Source organism: Protomyctophum parallelum, assembly GCF_964188405.1.
Source record: "Protomyctophum parallelum genome assembly, chromosome: 15".
NCBI classification, from domain to species: Eukaryota; Metazoa; Chordata; class Actinopteri; order Myctophiformes; family Myctophidae; genus Protomyctophum; species Protomyctophum parallelum.
In genome coordinates, this window is record NC_139710.1 from 33,654,908 (window position 1) to 33,675,462 (window position 20,555).

At 44.9% G+C, this 20,555-nt stretch overlaps 1 protein-coding gene across 1 annotated transcript in view; it reads right to left on the reverse strand.

Moving 5' to 3' along the window:
- Positions 1 to 20,555, reverse strand: part of taok3a (TAO kinase 3a) — a 98,110-nt gene that overhangs the window by 53,032 nt on the left and 24,523 nt on the right. The window contains 1 exon segment of the mRNA XM_083784376.1: positions 15,269 to 15,350. Coding sequence (XP_083640502.1) covers positions 15,269 to 15,350 — 82 coding nt within the window.

Here is a 20,555-nt window from a genome sequence, read left to right on the forward strand (position 1 = left end):
GAGAAGAGAAGAGAAGAGAAGAGAAGAGAAGAGAAGAGAAGAGAAGAGAAGAGAAGAGAAGAGAAGAGAAGAGAAGAGAGAGAAGAGAAGAGAAGAGAAGAGAAGAGAATGCCACCAGGAAGCATAGATGTGGGACGATTAAAGATGAAAGTAAAAGACAAATAAGGTTTTGTGTTTACAGCGAATGACCTCATAAATACTGTTATATAAACAGAGCAACAAAACTTTAATTCAAATACATTTGAATAAATCGCTGCTATATTTGTCGCAGATGTTTTGCATACTATAAGTGAATGCACAAACACTGAAATACTGATGTCAACTTTCAAAAGTATAAAGCCAACGTGTCTCTCTATGGATGTATAACTACCTCTGACAGAAAATGCACAGTCTTTTTAGAGTTTCACAAGATAGTATTATACCCCAAAGTGTTAATGTAACACAGCTCTGTTTACGCCTTTATTTAATTCCTATTTATATCCAATATTTATTTGTACATACAATTGATTTATTTTGATTGTCTTGTTTTCACTTTTGCTTTGGCAATGTTAAACATACGTTTTCTCATGCCAATAAAGCTCCTTTGAATTGGAAATTGAATTGAAATTGACTTTAATTAATGAACAGGTGAAGGAAGAGCCAGAGAGCACAGCATGCTGTCACATGATGACGTGACAGCATTCCATACATTCTTCCCAGAGTTAAATAAATCGATAAATTATAGCGTCGTGGAACGTGACTGTTCAGAGGAACCGCTGCAGGGAACGGACACACACACACACACACACACACACACGAAAACGTGATCATATACACCCTCCGTCGGGGCGATGTTTTCATCCATTGTGGATCCTTTGTCGGCGAGACATGACATCACCGCTAGCCTCTCTCTCTCCCTGCAGCCTCAGTACAGGCAGAGAGAGACAGAGAGAGACGCAGAGCAGGTCTGCTTTGGCTGAAAACTACATAAAGTATCCACAATACCTGTGAACAATCTCCTCACTAGCTAGAAGAACCACTCTCTCTCTCTCTCTCTCTCTCTCTTTCTCTCTCTCTCTCTCTCTCTCTCTCTCTCTCCTTTTCAATGCACTGCGCCGAACAGAGCTCGATATTAAAATGCTTTATCAAAAAACGTGCCCCCAATTAAGGACCTTTGTGGCCGATAAGACACAACCAAGTATGTAATGGTAAATGGTAAATAGCACCTTTATCCAAGGCACTTTACATGTGCATTATACATTCACCCATTCACACACACATTCATACACCGATTGCGGCGGAAGCCATGCAAGGCACCAACCAGCACATCATCGGGAGTGTGATTTTTATATTCTTGAAGGATTATGGGAAAACTGACCAGTGAGGCCGACTTGATGGTGGCGAAGCGACTTTGGTTCTTGTAGCTGTGAGCCTGGCTGCTCTTGTCCGAGGAGACGGGTCTCAGCTCCGGACGGGGGTCCCTGTGGGGGTCGTCCCAGGTGTAGAGGTGTTCCTGAAAGGCAAAAAGGGTCAGAATAATAATAATGTCAGATCTGGGAATACATTTCTTACCAAGAAATGGTGTGTTTTGTAGAGGTGTCTACGAACACAGTAGAGGTGTCTACGAACACAGTGCTGCCCAAACCTGTTCATGTCGAGGACGCCCCAAATTGACAATTAACCCGCGAACCCCTATTTGAAAAGATATGCCAAGGACCCCCCCCCCCCATGAGAGAAGATTTTCACGGCTCTAGCAGTGATTCTCAACCCGTGAATGTGTCTGATGGTTTCAACTTTCAACAAGGCGTTGAAGCTAGGGCTTTAAGCAACTAGTCGATTATGCAACTAGTCGACTAGTAAATCCACTAGTCGACCTTGTTGGTACAATTTGACTATTCAACTAGTCGACTATTAAATCAACTAGTCGACCTTGTTTTTTTTTTAATATATTTTTTTTATCCCACGATTGTGTAACCCATTTTTCACCCCTGTGTCAAATTGTCTGATCCTGGGCTCTACACACCCTCCACCAACCTAGTCCCCATATATGGGGGACAAGGGGAGAGCAACGGACTTGAACTCATGCTTCCTTCATGCCTGAGTGTCCAAGTTGCTCCTTTACACCTGACAGGGGGGGAGTTTCCCTGGTTGGACGTAGCACGTGGAAGGAACACGTTATTCCAACCAGTTCCTTTCCCCTCCATCAGGCGCCCCGGCTGGCCAGGGGGAGGCAGTTTAGTGACCAGTTCCATTCCCCTCCATCAGGCGCCCCGGCTGGCCAGGGGGAGGCAGTTTAGTGACCAGGATTACTGCATGTTTTTTGTGAGGGTACCTACCCTAGGGGGACACATGCAAACTCCACACAGAAAGGCCCTTTCGCCAAACCCGCCTTCGGGTATGGGCACGGATGACGCGGAGGAGGAAACACGCCACCAATACCCACAGCGTCCCGAGCGGGAATCGAACCCAGGACCTTCTAGCTGTGAGGCGACAGCACTACCGACTGTGCCACCGTGCCCCTACTAGTCGACCTTGTTGGTACTAGTTGACTATTCAACTAGTCGACTATTCAACTAGTCGACTATTCAACTAGTCGACTATTCAACTAGTCCACAACTAGTCGACCTTGTTGGTACTAGTTGACTAGTTGATGAGAAAAAAGGGGGGGGGGGGGGTGGGGGGGTTAACATAATAGGTAGTTAAACATCTAGTCTACTAGTCGACTAGTAAACTAGGCAAGGAAATGTGTGTGTGTGTGTGTGTGTGTGTGTGTTTGAAGAAGCAGTGTGTGTGTGTGTGTGTGTGTGTGTGTGTGTGTGTGTGTGTGTGTGTAGTAGCAGTGTGTGTGTGTGTGTGTGTGTGTGTGTGTGTGTGTGTGTGTGTGTGTGTGTGTGTGTGTGTAGAAGCAGTGTGTGTGTGTGTGTGTGTGTGTGTGTGTGTGTGACACACACACACACACACACACACACACACACTGCTTCTACACACACACACACACACACACACATACACACACACACTGTGTGTGTGTATGTGTGTGTGTGTGTGTGTGTGTGTGTGTGTGTGTGTGTGTGTGTGTGTGTGTGTGTGTGTGGCACTGCTTCCATTATGCTATCTCGTTCCCGCCGACAGCTCCTTAAACCAACACATGGCGGTCGGCCGTTCTCTCGTTCTCTCTCGTTCTCTCGTTCTCTCGTTCTCTCGTTCTCTCGTTCTCTCTCGTTCTCTCGTTCTCTCTTGTTCTCTCTCGTTCTCTCGTTCTCTCGTTCTCTCGTTCTCTCGTTCTCTCTCGTTCTCTCGTTCTCTCTTGTTCTCTCTCGTTCTCTCGTTCTCTCGTTCTCTCGTTCTCTCGTTCTCTCTCGTTCTCTCGTTCTCTCTTGTTCTCTCTCGTTCTCTCGTTCTCTCGTTCTCTCTCTCCGAGGCTTAGTTCCGTCTCCAGGCAACTCTCCTTTGTTCCTCAAATAGGATCTTTAGTTTCCACACTTTGATTTGCAAAGCGATCAGATTGGATTTGTGTATCCAGACATATTGTCGCTGCATTCCTTGCTGTAGTAAATCATATACAAAGAACAATGACGACACACTGTACTGCATGTGTGAACGTACTGTGTGCCAATATCGATATCTGATATAATTAATTGCTGTTATGGCCGATAACCGATATTACCGATGTCGATATTATGATCTCATTCTGTATTGAAAAATTATAATAATTTTGTCCATTCTGAAAAAATACATGTAACAGGGTGTCTGCACTGCAGGCTTAGGCGGTCATCATCATCAGGGCCATCAGAGCTGATCGGAGCCAAATGACAGTCCCTGCTGATGCTGAGCATTGCTGACACACACCAAGTGTTTGTTTTTGTTTATTTTAAGGAGGAGAGTGTTGGGATGGGTGGGCGTTGCCTCGCTGTAGCTGTCAGCACCAGAAGCAGACTCTGTCTGGCAGATTTCTTCTCTAGATTTAACCCTCTTATGGCCAAGTGGCCAACCTTAATAACATCTTATTGTGCCTTAGGCCAGCTTTGGCTGACTTTTTGAATGACAATAGAATAATGTGCGATATGACCACAATGTCACGAAATATCTCATTTTAAAGCTGCACGTCTCTAGTTTACAACGTAAATTATGTTCCTAGCATGTTCCATCGTTTACTTATAAGCATTTTAGTACACCTTGGTTTGACTTATCACTGAAACCAAGGTCTACTAAAAAGCTTATAAGTAAACGATGGAACAAGCTATAATCATAATTATTTTTCATTGTAAAGTAGTGACTTGGAGCTATAAAATGAGACATTTCGTGACATTGTGGTCATATCTCACATTTTTCGATTGCCATTAAAAAAGTCGCCAAATCTGGCCAATGCCCCATTTCTTAATTCGTCATTTTAATGCAAATTGCAGATCAGTGATCTAAATAAAATACATCACGTTTTACTTTCACTTTCAAAGTAATACTCAGAATTGCCACCAGATGGCGGGAACGTACCATTATGCTGATTTTGGCTAAAGTGTCAAATCTGCCTACATCACTTCCTGTCAAACGGAGGAAAACATCAAAGGGAACTTTGACCCCAAACACATAGCTTGGCTGTCCGGATTGCTAAGCTAACATTAGCTTTTTCATAACTTAGTCAAATTAAGCTTAAAAACGGCCAGGAACATCCCAAAATATCACATTTTTTGCCGCGGATCACATAGAGACGGCGCGCGTGCACGATAGTGCACGATCGCGCGGGTTTCGGCTGGTTTTTGGTAGATTACATAAAAATAATTAAAAGAATGTCAAAAAATTGCAATATTTTGTTATAAAAAGACGTACTGACAGGGCAGTACGTCTACCACGTCTATCACGTCATTGGCCACGAGGGATTTGTTGATTTAACACGTCAATTAACATGGCAGTCTATGGGCCTGACGTGCTCTTGGCCACAAGGGGGTTAAAAGCACAATCTAGACCAGAAATCTGCCAGTCGGAATCTGCTGATCTGTATGTCTGCATGTCTACCGGAAACCTGTCCATGTGTCCATTAGCACAGTGGTTCCTCCCAAAGTGGGGTCCGGGGACCACCAGGGGTCCCTGAGGGAGTTCCAGGGGGTCCTCAAGACCTGAAGGTCTGAGGAAGGTCTACGGCTCGAAATGTTATACCAACTTTAAATAAAGAAAGTTCTGGAAGCCTAAAATGGTGTGCAGATTTATTTTAGCATTTCGGTACTTGTGACTTTGTTTAATCCATCTAGTTGGATGTGCGTGTTCCTTTTTGGCTGTTGTTTCAGCCTCCTCTACCACCCACACACACACACACACACACACACACACAGGTCTCTCTCTCTCTCTCTCGCTACCTTCTTGTGATGCGGCGAGGAGGAGGAGTGGTCCAGCGTGATGTCATAGTCGCGGTGGTGGTGGACACACATGTCAGAGCAGCTGCCGTCGTCGTCCTCGTTAAGCACCTCCTGCATGCTGTTGACGCTGCTGCTCTGGCTGCCCGTGCTCACCGACGTGCTGGGGACCGAGTGGTTGCTGCCCAGGCTGTTGTCCTTGTCCTGGGGGACGGGGACGGGACAGAGAGAGAGGGTTAGGGTCAGAGACATTGGAACGCCACTGTAGTTAAGACCGACATGCTGGGGACGGAGTGGTTGCTGCCCAGGCTGTTGTCCTTGTCCTGGGGGACGGGGAGGAAGGGGACAGAGAGAGAGGGTTAGGGTCAGAGACATTGGAACGCCACTGTAGTTAAGACCGACATGCTGGGGACGGAGTGGTTGCTGCCCAGGCTGTTGTCCTTGTCCTGGGGGGACAGGGAGGACAGGGACAGAGAGAGACAGAGAGAGAGGGTTTGTGTCAGAGACATTGGAACTAGGGCTGTGAATCCTTGGGTGTCCCACGATTCGATTCCGATTCTTGGGGTCACGATTCGATTCAAAATCATTTTTTTTTTATTCAACTCGATTCTCAATCGAAAAACGTTTTTTTTTTTAATTCAAAAGCTTTTTCTTTTCAGATTCAAAACTATTCTCTATTCAAAACGATTCTCGATTCAATACATAGGAATTCATCACTTCTACTCCAGCCAACTGAAGTGACTATACTACAGTAACTTGAAAATGACTGAAGACATGTTTACTGTGATTAGGGTAAACTTAAATTTCATATCACAAACACCATGTAGTGAAAACTCCTGTAACAAAAAAGAAAAAGAAAAAAAAAAGATTTTATGGAAATTATGAATCGATTTTGAATTGTTCATAACGGATTCTAATTCGAATCGATTTTTTGACACTCCTAATTGGAACGCCACTGTAGTTAAGACCGACGTGCTGGGGGCCGAGTGGTTGCTGCCCAGGCTGTTGTCCTTGTCCTGGGAGGACGGGACAGGGACAGGACAGAGAGAGACAGAGAGAGAGGGTTTGTGTCAGAGACATTGGAACGCCACTGTAGTTAAGACAGGCTGTTCATCTTACAGCTGGCCACCTCGCTGTCCTGTATGATAATGAATGAACTTTATTTATATACCACCTTTCAGAACAAGGTTCCAAAGTGCTGTACAGTTCAAGGTTAAAAAACACAAGCAACATATAGCAAATCACAATCAAGAACAGTTTAAAAACGAGAAACACAAAAAGAAAAGAAGACAAAATAGCAGCAGTTAAAGGCCCGACCACCTCTGGTGACTAGGTTCGTCCTAGGGATCTCAAGTAGGGCCTTATCTGAAGATCTGAGGATGTGTTTAGATTTAGGTGGGGACAGCATTTCTAGGATGTAGGTAGGGGCCAGTCCGTTCAAGGCTTTATAAAATGAAGTCGCATCTGGCGCTCACCGGCAGCCAGTGCAGAGTCGCAAGTACAGGTGTAATATGGTCTCGTTTCTTGGTATTGGTAATCAGTAATCATTCTCTGCAGAATTTTGGATTAACTGTAGGCGGGATGTGATTTTCTTACTAAGGCCGGAGTAGAGGGAATTGCAGTAGTCGAGGCGTGATGAAATGAGGACATGTATGTAGGAAAGGCTTGATTTTTGCAATATTTCTTAGTTGGAAATAGCATGATTGTACAACTGTTGCTACCTGTTTATTGAAAGTCAAAAATCACACCGAGATTGCAGGCTGCAGGTGTGACATTTGAGGAAAGGGAACCAAGTTGTGAGTGTAATAGGAGAGTTGAAGTAGGGGGGCCGAATAAAATTATCTCTGTTTTTGACTGGTTTAGTTGAAGGAAATTCTGTGTGATCCAGACTTTGAGAGACAGGCCAAAAGAGGTGACAAGTTGCCTGAGCCGGGTTTTAATGGAAAGTAAAGCTGGGTGTCGTCCACGTAGCAGTGAAAGTTTATCTTATGGGTGCGAATGATGTTGCCAATGGGAAGCATATAAATACTGAATAGGAGTGTCCCTAGGATTGAACCCTGTGGGACTCCGCAGGTGAAGGGGGCCCGAGAGGAGGAGGCCTCTCCAATAGTGACAGACAAACTCCTACCCATAAGGTAGGAGCTCAGCCAGGAGAGTGCCAGGTCATTAATCCCAATCCAGTGCTCCAGTCTCTCTATTAAAATGTAGAGATTGTGTAATTATGGGGGGCCGTGGGTTAGGGGGTTAGGGGCAGTGTTGTTTTTGGCAGCAAATTTCTATTTTAGTTTTAGTCATAGTCTCTTGAATAGTTTTCACTTAGTTTTAGTCACATTTTAGTCACCTTGAATGTTCTAGTGTTTAGTCTAGTTTTAGTCGACTAAATGTCATACGATTTTAGTCGACTAAATCTACAGTTGATTTAGTCGACTAAAATGTGTTTTGATAGGCCTTGATGTCGTTGTAATGACATATTTTACACGTTGGTTGCATGCTGAAAATAGCAGAAAACTGGATCTCTTGTCCACTGGTCCCTTACTAACATTTTAGTCTAGTTTTTATTTGTTGACGAAATTGTCAGTATATTTAGTCTTAGTTTTAGTCATCATAGATTCGTTTTTATTTAGTTTTTATTTAGTTTTAGTCAGTGAAAAAAGGTAGTCGACGAACATTTTTCGTCTTAGTTTTAGTCTACAAAAACAACACTGGTTAGGGCGGGGTTACCTCCTCCTCGTCCTCCGGGCTCTCTCCCATGGGGCCGTGGGTTAGGGTGTTAGGGTTAGGGTTAAGGGGTTAGGGGGTTAGGGTTAAGGGGTTAGGGGGTTAGGGTTAAGGGGTTAGGGGTTACCTCCTCCTCGTCCTCCGGGCTCTCTCCCATGGGGCCGTGGGTTAGGGTGTTAGGGTTAGGGTTAGGGTTAAGGGGTTAGGGGGTTAGGGTTAAGGGGTTAGGGGGTTAGGGTTAAGGGGTTAGGGGTTACCTCCTCCTCGTCCTCCGGGCTCTCTCCCATGGGGCCGTGGGTTAGGGGGTTAGGGTTAGGGGGTTAGGGTTAAGGGGTTAGGGGGTTAGGGTTAAGGGGTTAGGGGTTACCTCCTCCTCGTCCTCCTGGCTCTCCCCCATGCTGTGCTTCTCCTGGTAGAGGATCTTCTTCATCTTGCGGTACTGCAGGTTGTCCAGCTCTCGCACCGCGTCCTTGGTCCTCTGGATGAGCTCCACCAGGACGCGCGGCGGGCGCTCCCGACGCACAAAGTCATGCTGCAGTGAGGGGTACAGTACGTACGGTACGGTACGGTACGGTACGGGGAGAGAAGGAACGGAGGACAGTCAGTCAGACATAGAAGTAGTACAATTTGAGTTAGTTAGTTTCATTTATTGTCCACAATGTGGCAATTTGTCTTCGGTCTCAAACAACAACAAACAGCAACAAAACAGTAACAACACTTACACAATTATCTTCATGGCAAAAAATGCAGGACAACACACAGTGGCAAATACATAAAAATAAAAAAAATCTAGCGAGACATTTAGATTAGGAATGATTAGGAATGAAGGATTCTTTTTAAAGATGTTATGGTTAGCTTTTGGTACTTTGTACCGTCTACCAGAGGGAAGTTTGAGTTTGAATTTTTAGGTTTATTTGCACTTTACTTGAGTGTGTCAAATTTTCAAGTAGCCTACATGTACATCTCAGAGGCTCTACTACAGATAGTTGACAACTTTAGTTACTATAGTTACTTTGTATTTAATTTAATTTAATTTGTATTATTACAAAACATACAAATCCACCTCTCCTTCCATTCATCTCACTTTGAACTCCTACAAAGCGCCACAACTCCAGTGGTCACTAGAGGGCGCCATGAGCAGGTTGCTCAGCCTGCCTATAGCGGCTCATCATTGGAAACCCTGAGCCCCCGCCCCCCCGCTCCCCCCTTTCTCACATGCTGCTGTAGTAGTACACCAGACACATGTAATCCATGCCCCCCCCCCCCCCCCCCCAGCCCCCACCCCTCTCTCTCTCTCTCTCCCCACACACACACGTGTATATAAGCGCAGGCGCATATGCACGCACACACACCTGCACATGTACTCATTCATGAAATATCTATCGGTGAAATGGACCCGTGGTTGAGCCTGAGAGAGAGGATGGAGGAAAACTAACATTGTAGACACTATATTATATATATATATATATATACACAAATACATACACATATATATATATATATATATATATATATATATATATATATATATATATATATATATATATATATATATATAGCCTGCGCTGTGTGTGTATATATATATACACACACACACACACACACACACACATATATATAGTCTATTTAAATTAATTCTGTCCACACAGTGTCTGACGATGATCTGTCTGATACCATAATGGGGCTGTAGTAGTAAAGCCTGATTTATATTAGACTTCCATCGCGTGTGTGTGTCCGACTCCCCCCCCCCCCCCCCCCCCCCCCGACTCCCCCGTGGGCACAACATATATATATACAACAAGCTTGCCGTGGCGCGTCATGGGCTTGTAGACTAGCGGCCATTTCCGGCGCAGGGCAGGGCAGGGCAGGACAGGACAGGACAGGACGGTCTAAAATATAAGTGAAGGACTATATAGTGGAGAAGAGATCCAGTTTATGTTTGGTTGCACTCAGGTTTTGCGCTCTGATAATAGCAGATCTACAAGCTCACAACGTGTTGCGCTATAGTATAGTGTTCGCAGCTTTGGTTTGGGGGGTTGGAGGGGAGGGGAGTGGGGGGGCTGGGGGGGTTGTGGGGGGGGGGGCTGCTGGCTGGCTGTGTTCCGTTCCATCAACCTCAGAGCTGGGAGAGAGATAGAGAGAGTATAGTTATCTCTGGGATAATCCCACCAAGAGAGAGAGAGAGAGAAAAAGAGGAGGAAATCAAACCCATACTACCGTAGGATCCTAGGAAGGAGCCATGGGTTATTCTATTCCCACGCAATCCTAAACCCTGACTTCATGTCTACGACATCATTAGTAGCCTCTTGCCAGGGGTGTGTGCGTGTGTGTGTGTGTGGTGTGGGGTGGGGGGTGATTCAGCATGGGTCTTTGCCATTTTGATTTAACGGTGTATACGTGCCATCCAGCCGTTTCTCTCATTTCTTTGAATGAAAGTGTCCATGTCTCAGAGCTATAAAGTGGAATCGGCTCGACGGTTCGTCCTAAATATTTGCTTCCTTAATTGAAGCAGACCAGAGGTAGAAAACGGTCGTTCCCTGATGTCATCGCTATAGGGACACATTATGTCATCACTATAGGGACACATGATGTCATCGCTATAGGGACACATGATGTCATCGCTATAGGGACACATGATGTCATCGCTAGGGACACATGATGTCATCGCTATAGGGACACATAATGTCATCGCTAGGGACACATGATGTCATCGCTATAGGGACACAATAGGGACACATGATGTCATCGCTATAGGGACACATGATGTCATCGCTATAGGGACACATGATGTCATCGCTATAGGGACACATGATGTCATCGCTATAGGGACACATAATGTCATCGCTATAGGGACACATGATGTCATCGCTATAGGGACACATGATGTCATCGCTATAGGGACACATGATGTCATCGCTATAGGGACACATGATGTCATCGCTATAGGGACACATGATGTCATCGCTATAGGGACACATGATGTCATCGCTATAGGGACACATGATGTCATCGCTATAGGGACACATGATGTCATCGCTATAGGGACACATGATGTCATCGCTATAGGGACACATGATGTCATCGCTATAGGGACACATGATGTCATCGCTAGGGACACATGATGTCATCGCTATAGGGACACATGATGTCATCGCTATAGGGACACATGCATCAGTAAAGCAGGAACTAGTATGGACTGGGAAGTCTGGCGTGGCTCATTGTGAGGTCCATATGTTCTCCACGGCGGTCCAAAGATTATGATGATGATTTAAGACGGTGGTTGTTTAGGTGGGAGTGTAATGTATAGCACTATTAAATATATATACATTAGTTTTATTCTTGGATACGGTAGAGAGAGAGAGAGAGAGAGAGAGAGAGAGAGAGAGAGAGAGAGAGAGAGAGAGAGAGAGAGAGAGAGAGAGAGTGAGAGAGAGAGAGAGAGATTGAAACCCAAAGCAAGAACACCGATAGATCAGGGACAGATTAGTAACCCGATTTCCCCTTAAAGAGCTTGGAGCAGAGTGTGTGTGTGCATGCACGGTATTAATGAGTGCCCCCCCCCCCCCCCCCTCGCTCCCAGTGAAGACCCCTCGACACTGATCCCAAAGTCTGTTTGGTATTTAGCTCCCTTTAATGGGTTTCCAGTCAGGATTTGGGTCGAACGGATGTTATAGGGAGTGGATTCAGATCCCCTGCCTCGGATCCCCTACCCCCATGGCCCTATAGGATCTAGCAGGGGAAGCTGCCCCCATGGCCCTGCTAGGATCCTAGCAGGGGAAGCTGCCCCCATGGCCCTGCTAGGATCCTAGCAGGGGAAGCTGCCCCCATGGCCCTGCTAGGATCCTAGCAGGGGAAGCTGCCCCCATGGCCCTGCTAGGATCCTAGCAGGGGAAGCTGCCCCCATGGCCCTATAGGATCCTAGCAGGGGAAGCTGCCCCCATGGCCCTGCTAGGATCCTAGCAGGGGAAGCTGCCCCCATGGCCCTATAGGATCTAGCAGGGGAAGCTGCCCTCATGGCCCTGCTAGGATCCTAGCAGGGGAAGCTGCCCTCATGGCCCTGCTAGGATCCTAGCAGGGGAAGCTGCCCTCATGGCCCTGCTAGGATCCTAGCAGGGGAAGCTGCCCCCATGGCCCTGCTAGGATCCTAGCAGGGGAAGCTGCCCCCATGGCCCTGCTAGGATCCTAGCAGGGGAAGCTGCCCCCATGGCCCTATAGGATCTAGCAGGGGAAGCTGCCCCCATGGCCCTATAGGATCCTAGCAGGGGAAGCTGCCCCCATGGCCCTATAGGATCCTAGCAGGGGAAGCTGCCCCCATGGCCCTGCTAGGATCCTAGCAGGGGAAGCTGCCCCCCCTGGCCCTGCTAGGATCCCAGGCAGGGCCATGAGGGCAGCTTCCCCTGCCTCAGATCCTAGCAGGGTAAGCTGCCCCCATGGCCCTGCTAGGATCCCCTACCCCCGTGGCCCTGACGAGGCCCCCTTAAGACATTTGGGCCTGATTTGAGTTAAAAACGTTCGCTCTGAAAGAATATATATTCAAAGATTTGCACCACATTTTCACGATTTCTCAAAAATAGCAGACCTATATACAAGCTCGTAGATCTGCTTGTAGATCTGCTATTTTTAAAAGCCTAGAATGAGTTAACTCTGTCTGATCCCTTCTCCCTCTCTCTGCCAGGCGAGTGTGAATGTTTCCAGTGGTGGGCTATATAACAGCTGGAACGTGATTCCCCACAACATAAAACTGTTGAGAGGCCAAAAGGATTACCTGAGGGTCACGCAAAACAAAAAGATCAACTCCTCAGTTACGCAGAAACACTACAGCGGCCGCACATGCACACACGTGCACACGCACACACACACGGCGATATGACCCCTGAACTCCACTAATTATTTGAAGCTACTTTGGTGCTGTAAGTATTATGTTGATGCCAATACCAATGTGTACCTTTTATATATATATATATATATATATATATATATATATATATATATATATATATAATATATATAGTTTTTATTTTTTTTATATATATAGTATTTATATAAATGTAATGAAAAGGTTAAATACTGGTTGAAATCAAACCAAAACTGCGAACACTAATATCACACTACTATAGCGCAACACGTTGTGTGCTTGTAGATCTGCTATTATCAGAGCGCAGAACCTGAGTGCAACCAAACATAAACTGGATCTCTTCTCCGGGGACTGCATGTAATTCAGACAGGGCTGAATTACTTTTTTTTGTTGACAAAAAAAAAGTGTTAATTGTAAAATGACGTATACTGGATATCTTATCCACTAGTCCCTTCCTAACATTTTAGTCTAGTTTTTATTTGTTGACGAAATCGTCAGTATATTTAGTCTTAGTTTTAGTCGTCATAGCTTAGTTTTCATTTAGTTTCCATTTAGTTTTCCTCAGTGAAAAAAAGGTAGTCGACGAACATTTTTCGTCTTAGTTTTAGTCGTCGAAATCAACTCTGCTCCTCTGAGCCGCAGATCTCTGCCAGGCCAGGTTTGCTACCTGTGCGAGTAGAAAGAAGCCTGTTGTCTTACAGCCTACTACGGTTCACAGACAAAGCGTAAATGGGCCTGTTATACAGTAGATCTACCATGGGGTTACATTTGAAAGAGGTTGTTCCTTGGCCTACTGGAAGGGATACCGGAGAAAAGTTCTTCATCAATGTCTTCATCGTTCTGCTTAACATGGTGTCTTCATCAATTTACAATTTACAATTTAGGCATTTAGCAGACGCTCTTAATCCAGAGCGACTTACATTTAAGCAAGAACAAAGCATGGGAATACATCACATAAAAAGCATTTATCATGAAACATGCGTAAGCTAAGAAAGTAACAGTGGAATATTTATATAGTGAAACTATACATACACTATACATATAAACTATACATCTTTACTACTATGCTATATATGTGTACTATGGCGTGCTATGACTACATACAATACAATTACAGTGCTGTCTACATAACATGCTATAAGTCTGTATCAAATGCTATATAATCCAACAGAAATGCTATCTAAGGGTTTAGGGTAAGTGCTAAGGGCCATGATGGAGTCTGAAAAGGTGGGTTTTCAGGCTACGGCGGAAGATTGGGAGTGATGCTGCAGTTCTGACTGCAATGGGAAGTGCATTCCACAGTTTTGGAGCCAGAAGGGAGAAGAGTTTGGGACGTGTGGAGCGTTGTCCCGGCGTTTTTAGTGAGGGTACTTCCAGCTTCCCTGCGTTCATCAGTGTAGTGTGTCAAATTCATGCACTGTTATATAGTTCATTTTCAAAGTGATACAATTATTTTGTGCAATGAAATGGTGAGCTATATATAATGATAAAAAGGTGAGTATGTGAATACCAATGATGGAACCCAAATTAACCCAATGATGGAACCCAAATTAACCCAATGATGGAACCCAAATTAACCCAATGCTATTTCAGGATATTGTTTACTAATGAATTACATTGTTTCGGTACTATGGTATTTTTAACATTCCTACTTCATCTAGTTTAAACTCTAAACAACTATCCTCTCTCTCTCTCTCTCTCTCTCAAACGTTTCACGCAGAAACAACAGATGGACCGCTGTCCAATGGTGCCGGAGATTGGCTGCTCACGTCTGTCTGTCAGGGTGCATAATTAGTTTAGACTAGTCATTGGTTAGACATGGGTTAAGGTTAGGTTTAGGTGTGCTGCCCCGTGGGAGGTTAGGTTTAGACTAGTCATTGGTTAGACATGGGTTAAGGTTAGGTTTAGGTGTGCTGCCCCGTGGGAGGTTAGGTTTAGGGTGAGGGTTTGCGATAGGTTGTAGTTGTAGGACTAATGACTGGTCTAACCAAATGACTAGTCTAAACCAAGAACTGTCTAAACTAAGTACTGCACCCCTGTCTGTCTGCCTGCCCATGAGCATGCAGCCAATCTCCGGACAGACAGACGGTCAGACAGACGGACGGACAGACAGACAGATGGACAGACAGGGGGACAAAAAACAATCTCCTGGCAGAGATGGAGAGAGAGAGAGAACAACCTATTCCCCGTGGGGTGTTTGTGGAGGGATCTGTGTGTGTGTGTGCGTGCGTGCGTTCACACGTCAGCGAGGCCGTGGGTTGGGGGTGGGAGGAGGAGGAGGAGTCAGTGACTCATCCTCCAACATAGCTCGGGGGACTGATCGAACCGAGACAGGAAGTGAGGTCACAGCACAGAGGAAGTGTATACTCACTCGAAGCAGCTCCCCCGACGAGGGTCTGTCCTGAGGAAGCTTCAGGAGGCAGTAGTCCACGAAGCTCCGGAAGGGGTCAGACCTGGAGGGGGCAGGAGGATGGAGGAGAGGAGAAAGGCATGTGTGACATTTAATTGACAGTCCCATTCTGACCTGAGATCAGATTTTCTAAAAATGTCTGTTGAAACGCAGCCATACGTTTATCAGACACTAGACTAACAGTCCAGCTCTGCAGCGCTAATAAACAACCCCACTTATGGTTAAGCAGCCGTTTCACACAATGAATAATCTATTTAGCCCATTTTGGACTGAGGTCGATAAAAAAAATGCTTCTAAATGTAAATCCTAAAATTTTTCTGTGTTTCTATGTCAGTGGTGCTCAACCTTTGAGCAACCCTAGAATTATCTCTATTGGGCCACAGACCCCCCATCTCAAAATAATGTAGTTCCAGGGACCTCCCCCAGTAGCCAATATTTTAGTTAAAAATGTTCGCTCTGAAATATATATATATATTCAATGATTTGCGACACATTTTAACGATTTTTTAAAAAATAGCAGACCTACAAGCTCGTAGCGCGCCACTCGGTGGCGCGCTATGAGCTTGTAGATCTGCTATTTTTCAATAGCTAAAGCATAACATAATGCTAACACCAAAAGGGGTTCTCCGCCCAGAATGGGTTAATAAGTGGAGTGCTTGTTGGGCTCCGTTCAGAGTATCAGTGTATAAAGACCAGAGCAGACCTGGGTAATCTCTGCGTGCACGTGCTCCACCACGATATGAACCATATATACAGTAGGTTATGTAAATATGTGGAGCAATGTACTGTAAATGTAGGCCAGTGGAGCCGTGACACACCGCACAGGCCTGTGACTCTGCAGCTCTGGAGGTATTATATGCTGATATAACAGACCAGTGACTCTGCTCTGGAGGTATTACAGTATATACGCTGATATAACAGACCAGTGACTCTGCTCTGGAGGTATTATATGCTGATATAACAGACCAGTGACTCTGCTCTGGAGGTATTACAGTATATACGCTGATATAACAGACCAGTGACTCTGCTCTGGAGGTATTATATGCTGATATAACAGACCAGTGACTCTGCTCTGGAGGTATTACAGTATATACGCTGATATAACAGACCAGTGACTCTGCTCTGGAGGTATTATATGCTGATATAACAGACCAGTGACTCTGCTCTGGAGGTATTACAGTATATACGCTGATATAACAGACCAGTGACTCTGCTCTGGAGGTATTATATGCTGATATAACAGACCAGTGACTCTGCTCTGGAGGTATTACAGTATATACGCTGATATAACAGACCAGTGACTCTGCTCTGGAGGTATTATATGCTGATATAACAGACCAGTGACTCTGCTCTGGAGGTATTACAGTATATACGCTGATATAACAGACCAGTGACTCTGCTCTGGAGGTATTATATGCTGATATAACAGACCAGTGACTCTGCTCTGGAGGTATTATATGCTGATATAACAGACCAGTGACTCTGCTCTGGAGGTATTATATACGCTGATATAACAGACCTGTGACTCTGCTCTGGAGGTATTATATACGCTGATATAACAGACCAGTGACTCTGCTCTGGAGGTATTATACACTGATATAACAGACCAGGCAGGTGCTCAAGTGAAAAAAGGGCACCTTGTGCAGTGCGTGGAACCGGCCGGTTGCCTTAATAGTGTGAGATTTATAGATTAGATAGATTTATAGCATTATGTTATACTTTAGCTATTGAAAAATAGCAGATCTACAAGCTCATAGCACGGCACTGAGTGCCGCGCTATGAGCTTGTAGGTCTGCTATTTTTGAAAAATCGTGAAAATTTGCCTCAAATCTTTGAATATATATTCAGTTTTAAACTCAAATCTTTGTCAGGCCTAAATGGGTTTTAATAGTGTGAGATTTATAGATTTTATATATAATATATTAGAAGCTTTTTTTTTTATCAAGAATTGATCAATGTCACCATGGTCCAACAAACTGTACAAAAAAAATGGGTTTTATTTTTTTCCTCAAAAGGGCACATTGCTGTCCAGAGGGCAAGGGCAGGTGGTGCTCTAGCATCCCCTAGTGTCCATCTGTGCACGTCACTGTAACAGACACAACATGAGTGTTTTCACTGAGACCAGATCCTCCAAAAAGAAATAGACAGAGAGTGGAAATGATACAGTATTTAACGTCTAAAGACAATATACAGTGGAGATTCGTTTAAAAAAATATAAAAAGCTTCTAGCAGCAGACTGTGCAAGCTAGGGCAGTGTGTGTGTGTGTGTGTGTGTGTGTGTGTGTGTGTGTGTGTGTGTGTGTGTGTGTGTGTGTGTGTGTGCGCTTCCAGCCAGGTCAAAGAATAGTAAGCCTGACTACACTGTGTCTGTGTCTGTCTGTGTGTGTCTGTCTGTGTGTGTATGTGTGTGTGTCTCTCTGTCTGTGTCTGTGTGTGTGTGTGTGTGTGTGTGTGTGTGTGTGTGTGTGTGTGTGTGTGCTTCCAGCCAGGTCACAGAATAGTAAGCCTGACTACACTGTGTCTGTCTGTCTGTGTGTGTGTGTGTGTGTGTGTGTGTGTGTGTGTGTGTGTGTGTGTGTGTGTGTGTGTGTGTGTGTGTGTGTGCGTGTGTGTGTGTGTGTCTGTGTGTGTCTGTGTGTGTGTGTGTGTGTGTGTGTGTGTGTGTCTGTGTGTGTGTGTGTGTGTGTGTGTGTGTGTGTGTGTGTGTGTGTGTGTGTGACAGCACACCGGCGGCTCCATGGGGCCAATGTCTCTACTAGTCTCATCTGGTAGGATGCTGCCGATGCCTCGGGCCCCTGGAGTCCCTCCAAAAATACCACGACCCCCCCGCCCCCATCCCCCGCGCGCGCACACACACACACACACACACACGCTCACGCTCACTTGAGCATCAGGGCAGGGCAAAAATCTGACAAACCCAATTTCACAACAGCCGTATAGTCAGCGAGGGCTGGGATTAAACTCGTGCAATCAAACACTCGCCCAGATAAGATTGTCCTCAGAAGGGGTCTCGCAGTGAAACAGGCACCGCTATTGAGCTATAACAAGCACCATGATGCTATTGAGCTATAACAAACACCATGATGCTATTGAGCTATAACGAACACCATGATGCTATTGAGCTATAACGAACACCATGATGCTATTGAGCTATAACGAACACCATGATGCTATTGAGCTATAACAAGCACCATGATGCTATTGAGCTATAACGAACACCATGATGCTATTGAGCTATAACAAGCACCATGATGCTATTGAGCTATAACAAGCACCATGATGCTATTGAGCTATAACAAACACCATGATGCTATTGAGCTATAACAAACACCATGATGCTATTGAGCTATAACGAACACCATGATGCTATTGAGCTATAACAAGCACCATGATGCTATTGAGCTATAACAAGCACCATGATGCTATTGAGCTATAACAAGCACCATGATGCTATTGAGCTATAACAAGCACCATGATGCTATTGAGCTATAACAAGCACCATGATGCTATTGAGCTATAACGAACACCATGATGCTATTGAGCTATAACAAACACCATGATGCTATTGAGCTATAACAAACACCATGATGCTATTGAGCTATAACGAACACCATGATGCTATTGAGCTATAACAAGCACCATGATGCTATTGAGCTATAACAAGCACCATGATGCTATTGAGCTATAACAAGCACCATGATGCTATTGAGCTATAACAAGCACCATGATGCTATTGAGCTATAACAAGCACCATGATGCTATTGAGCTATAACAAGCACCATGATGCTATTGAGCTATAACAAGCACCATGATGCTATTGAGCTATAACAAGCACCATGATGCTATTGAGCTATAACAAGCACCATGATGCTATTGAGCTATAACAAACACCATGATGCTATTGAGCTATAACGAACACCATGATGCAGTCTCTAAGCGTAGTGGAAGTCATATTTAGCGATTTCCAATTCTGTCTGCTCTTTTTTTTTTAATTAACACTCCTCTATCCTGTATGAGTTCTCGGGGCGACTGTGGCTCAGGAGGTAGAGCAGGTCGTCCAATGATCTATGGGTCGGCAGTTCGAATCCCGGCTCCTCCTCCTGTCTACATGTCGAAGTGTCATTGAGCAAGACACTGATTTCTCCAAATTGCTCCCGATGTGCTGGTTGGTGCCTTGCATGGCTTCCGCCGCAATCGGTGTGTGAATGTGTGTGTGAATGGGTGAATGTAATGCACAATCTATGTAAAGCGCCTTGGATAAAGGCGCATTATAAATGCACCATTTACCATTTATTCTCTCTCCTGACCTAACATATACATATTCCACTGTAGGGTTCTTATGTATGATTCATGATGACTATTTTTATGTATATGACATTTTCCCACAGTATTCCTATGTATGTGTGTGCGGTATAGAGCGTCGCAGTCCCGCCCCCTTTCATGACGACGCCAGGCCCAGGAAATAATTCCATTCAAAAAGTATTTATTTAAAGACCTTTTAAGCGTCGTACGAAGCCACCTCGATTCGTGACAAATCATGATAACAAACACAATATTTTGGACCAAACAAATAATTACAAAGAAGAAAAACAACCAAAAAAGTGTTTTTTTCTAAATATATTTTCTAAATATTTGTTCGGCCCAAAACATTGTGTTTATTGTCATGATTTGTCACTTTTTGAAAAGTCTATGAGGAAAATGAACGGGGAATTCTTTTCCGGGTCTCTCGAGGGGGGGAGGGACTGCGACGCTCTATAGCATATATGTCAAACTCAAGGCCCGGGGGCCAAATCAGGCCCGTGAATGAATTATCTTTGGCCCGCGGGGTGATATTTAATTAGTATTAGAACTGGCCCTCTGGTATACTGCACGGACCACCATAATACTACAAGTCCCACAATGCACTGCGAGAGCATTGTCACGTATCGAGGGCCCGCAAGCGCAAGGATGCGTCTTCTCTCCACTATTGATCAGCAGTGAAAGTATATCACTTGTGGTCAACTTTCAGCTACCCCTCTCCTCCAAAAATGGCCCGTGTGTTGAAACACAGTCCGGCCCTCGACTTGTACCAATTTCTTTATTTTGGCCCACTGTGTATTTGAGTTTGACATCCCTGCTCTATAGTCTTGTGCGAGCTAAGGAAGAATAGGCACGTTAGGAGTGTTTACTATATTAAACAGCCCTGGCAGAAGCAGCAGCAGGTCTGAAGACTTACTTACGTAAGAGACTTTAGGGAGTGATCATTTCA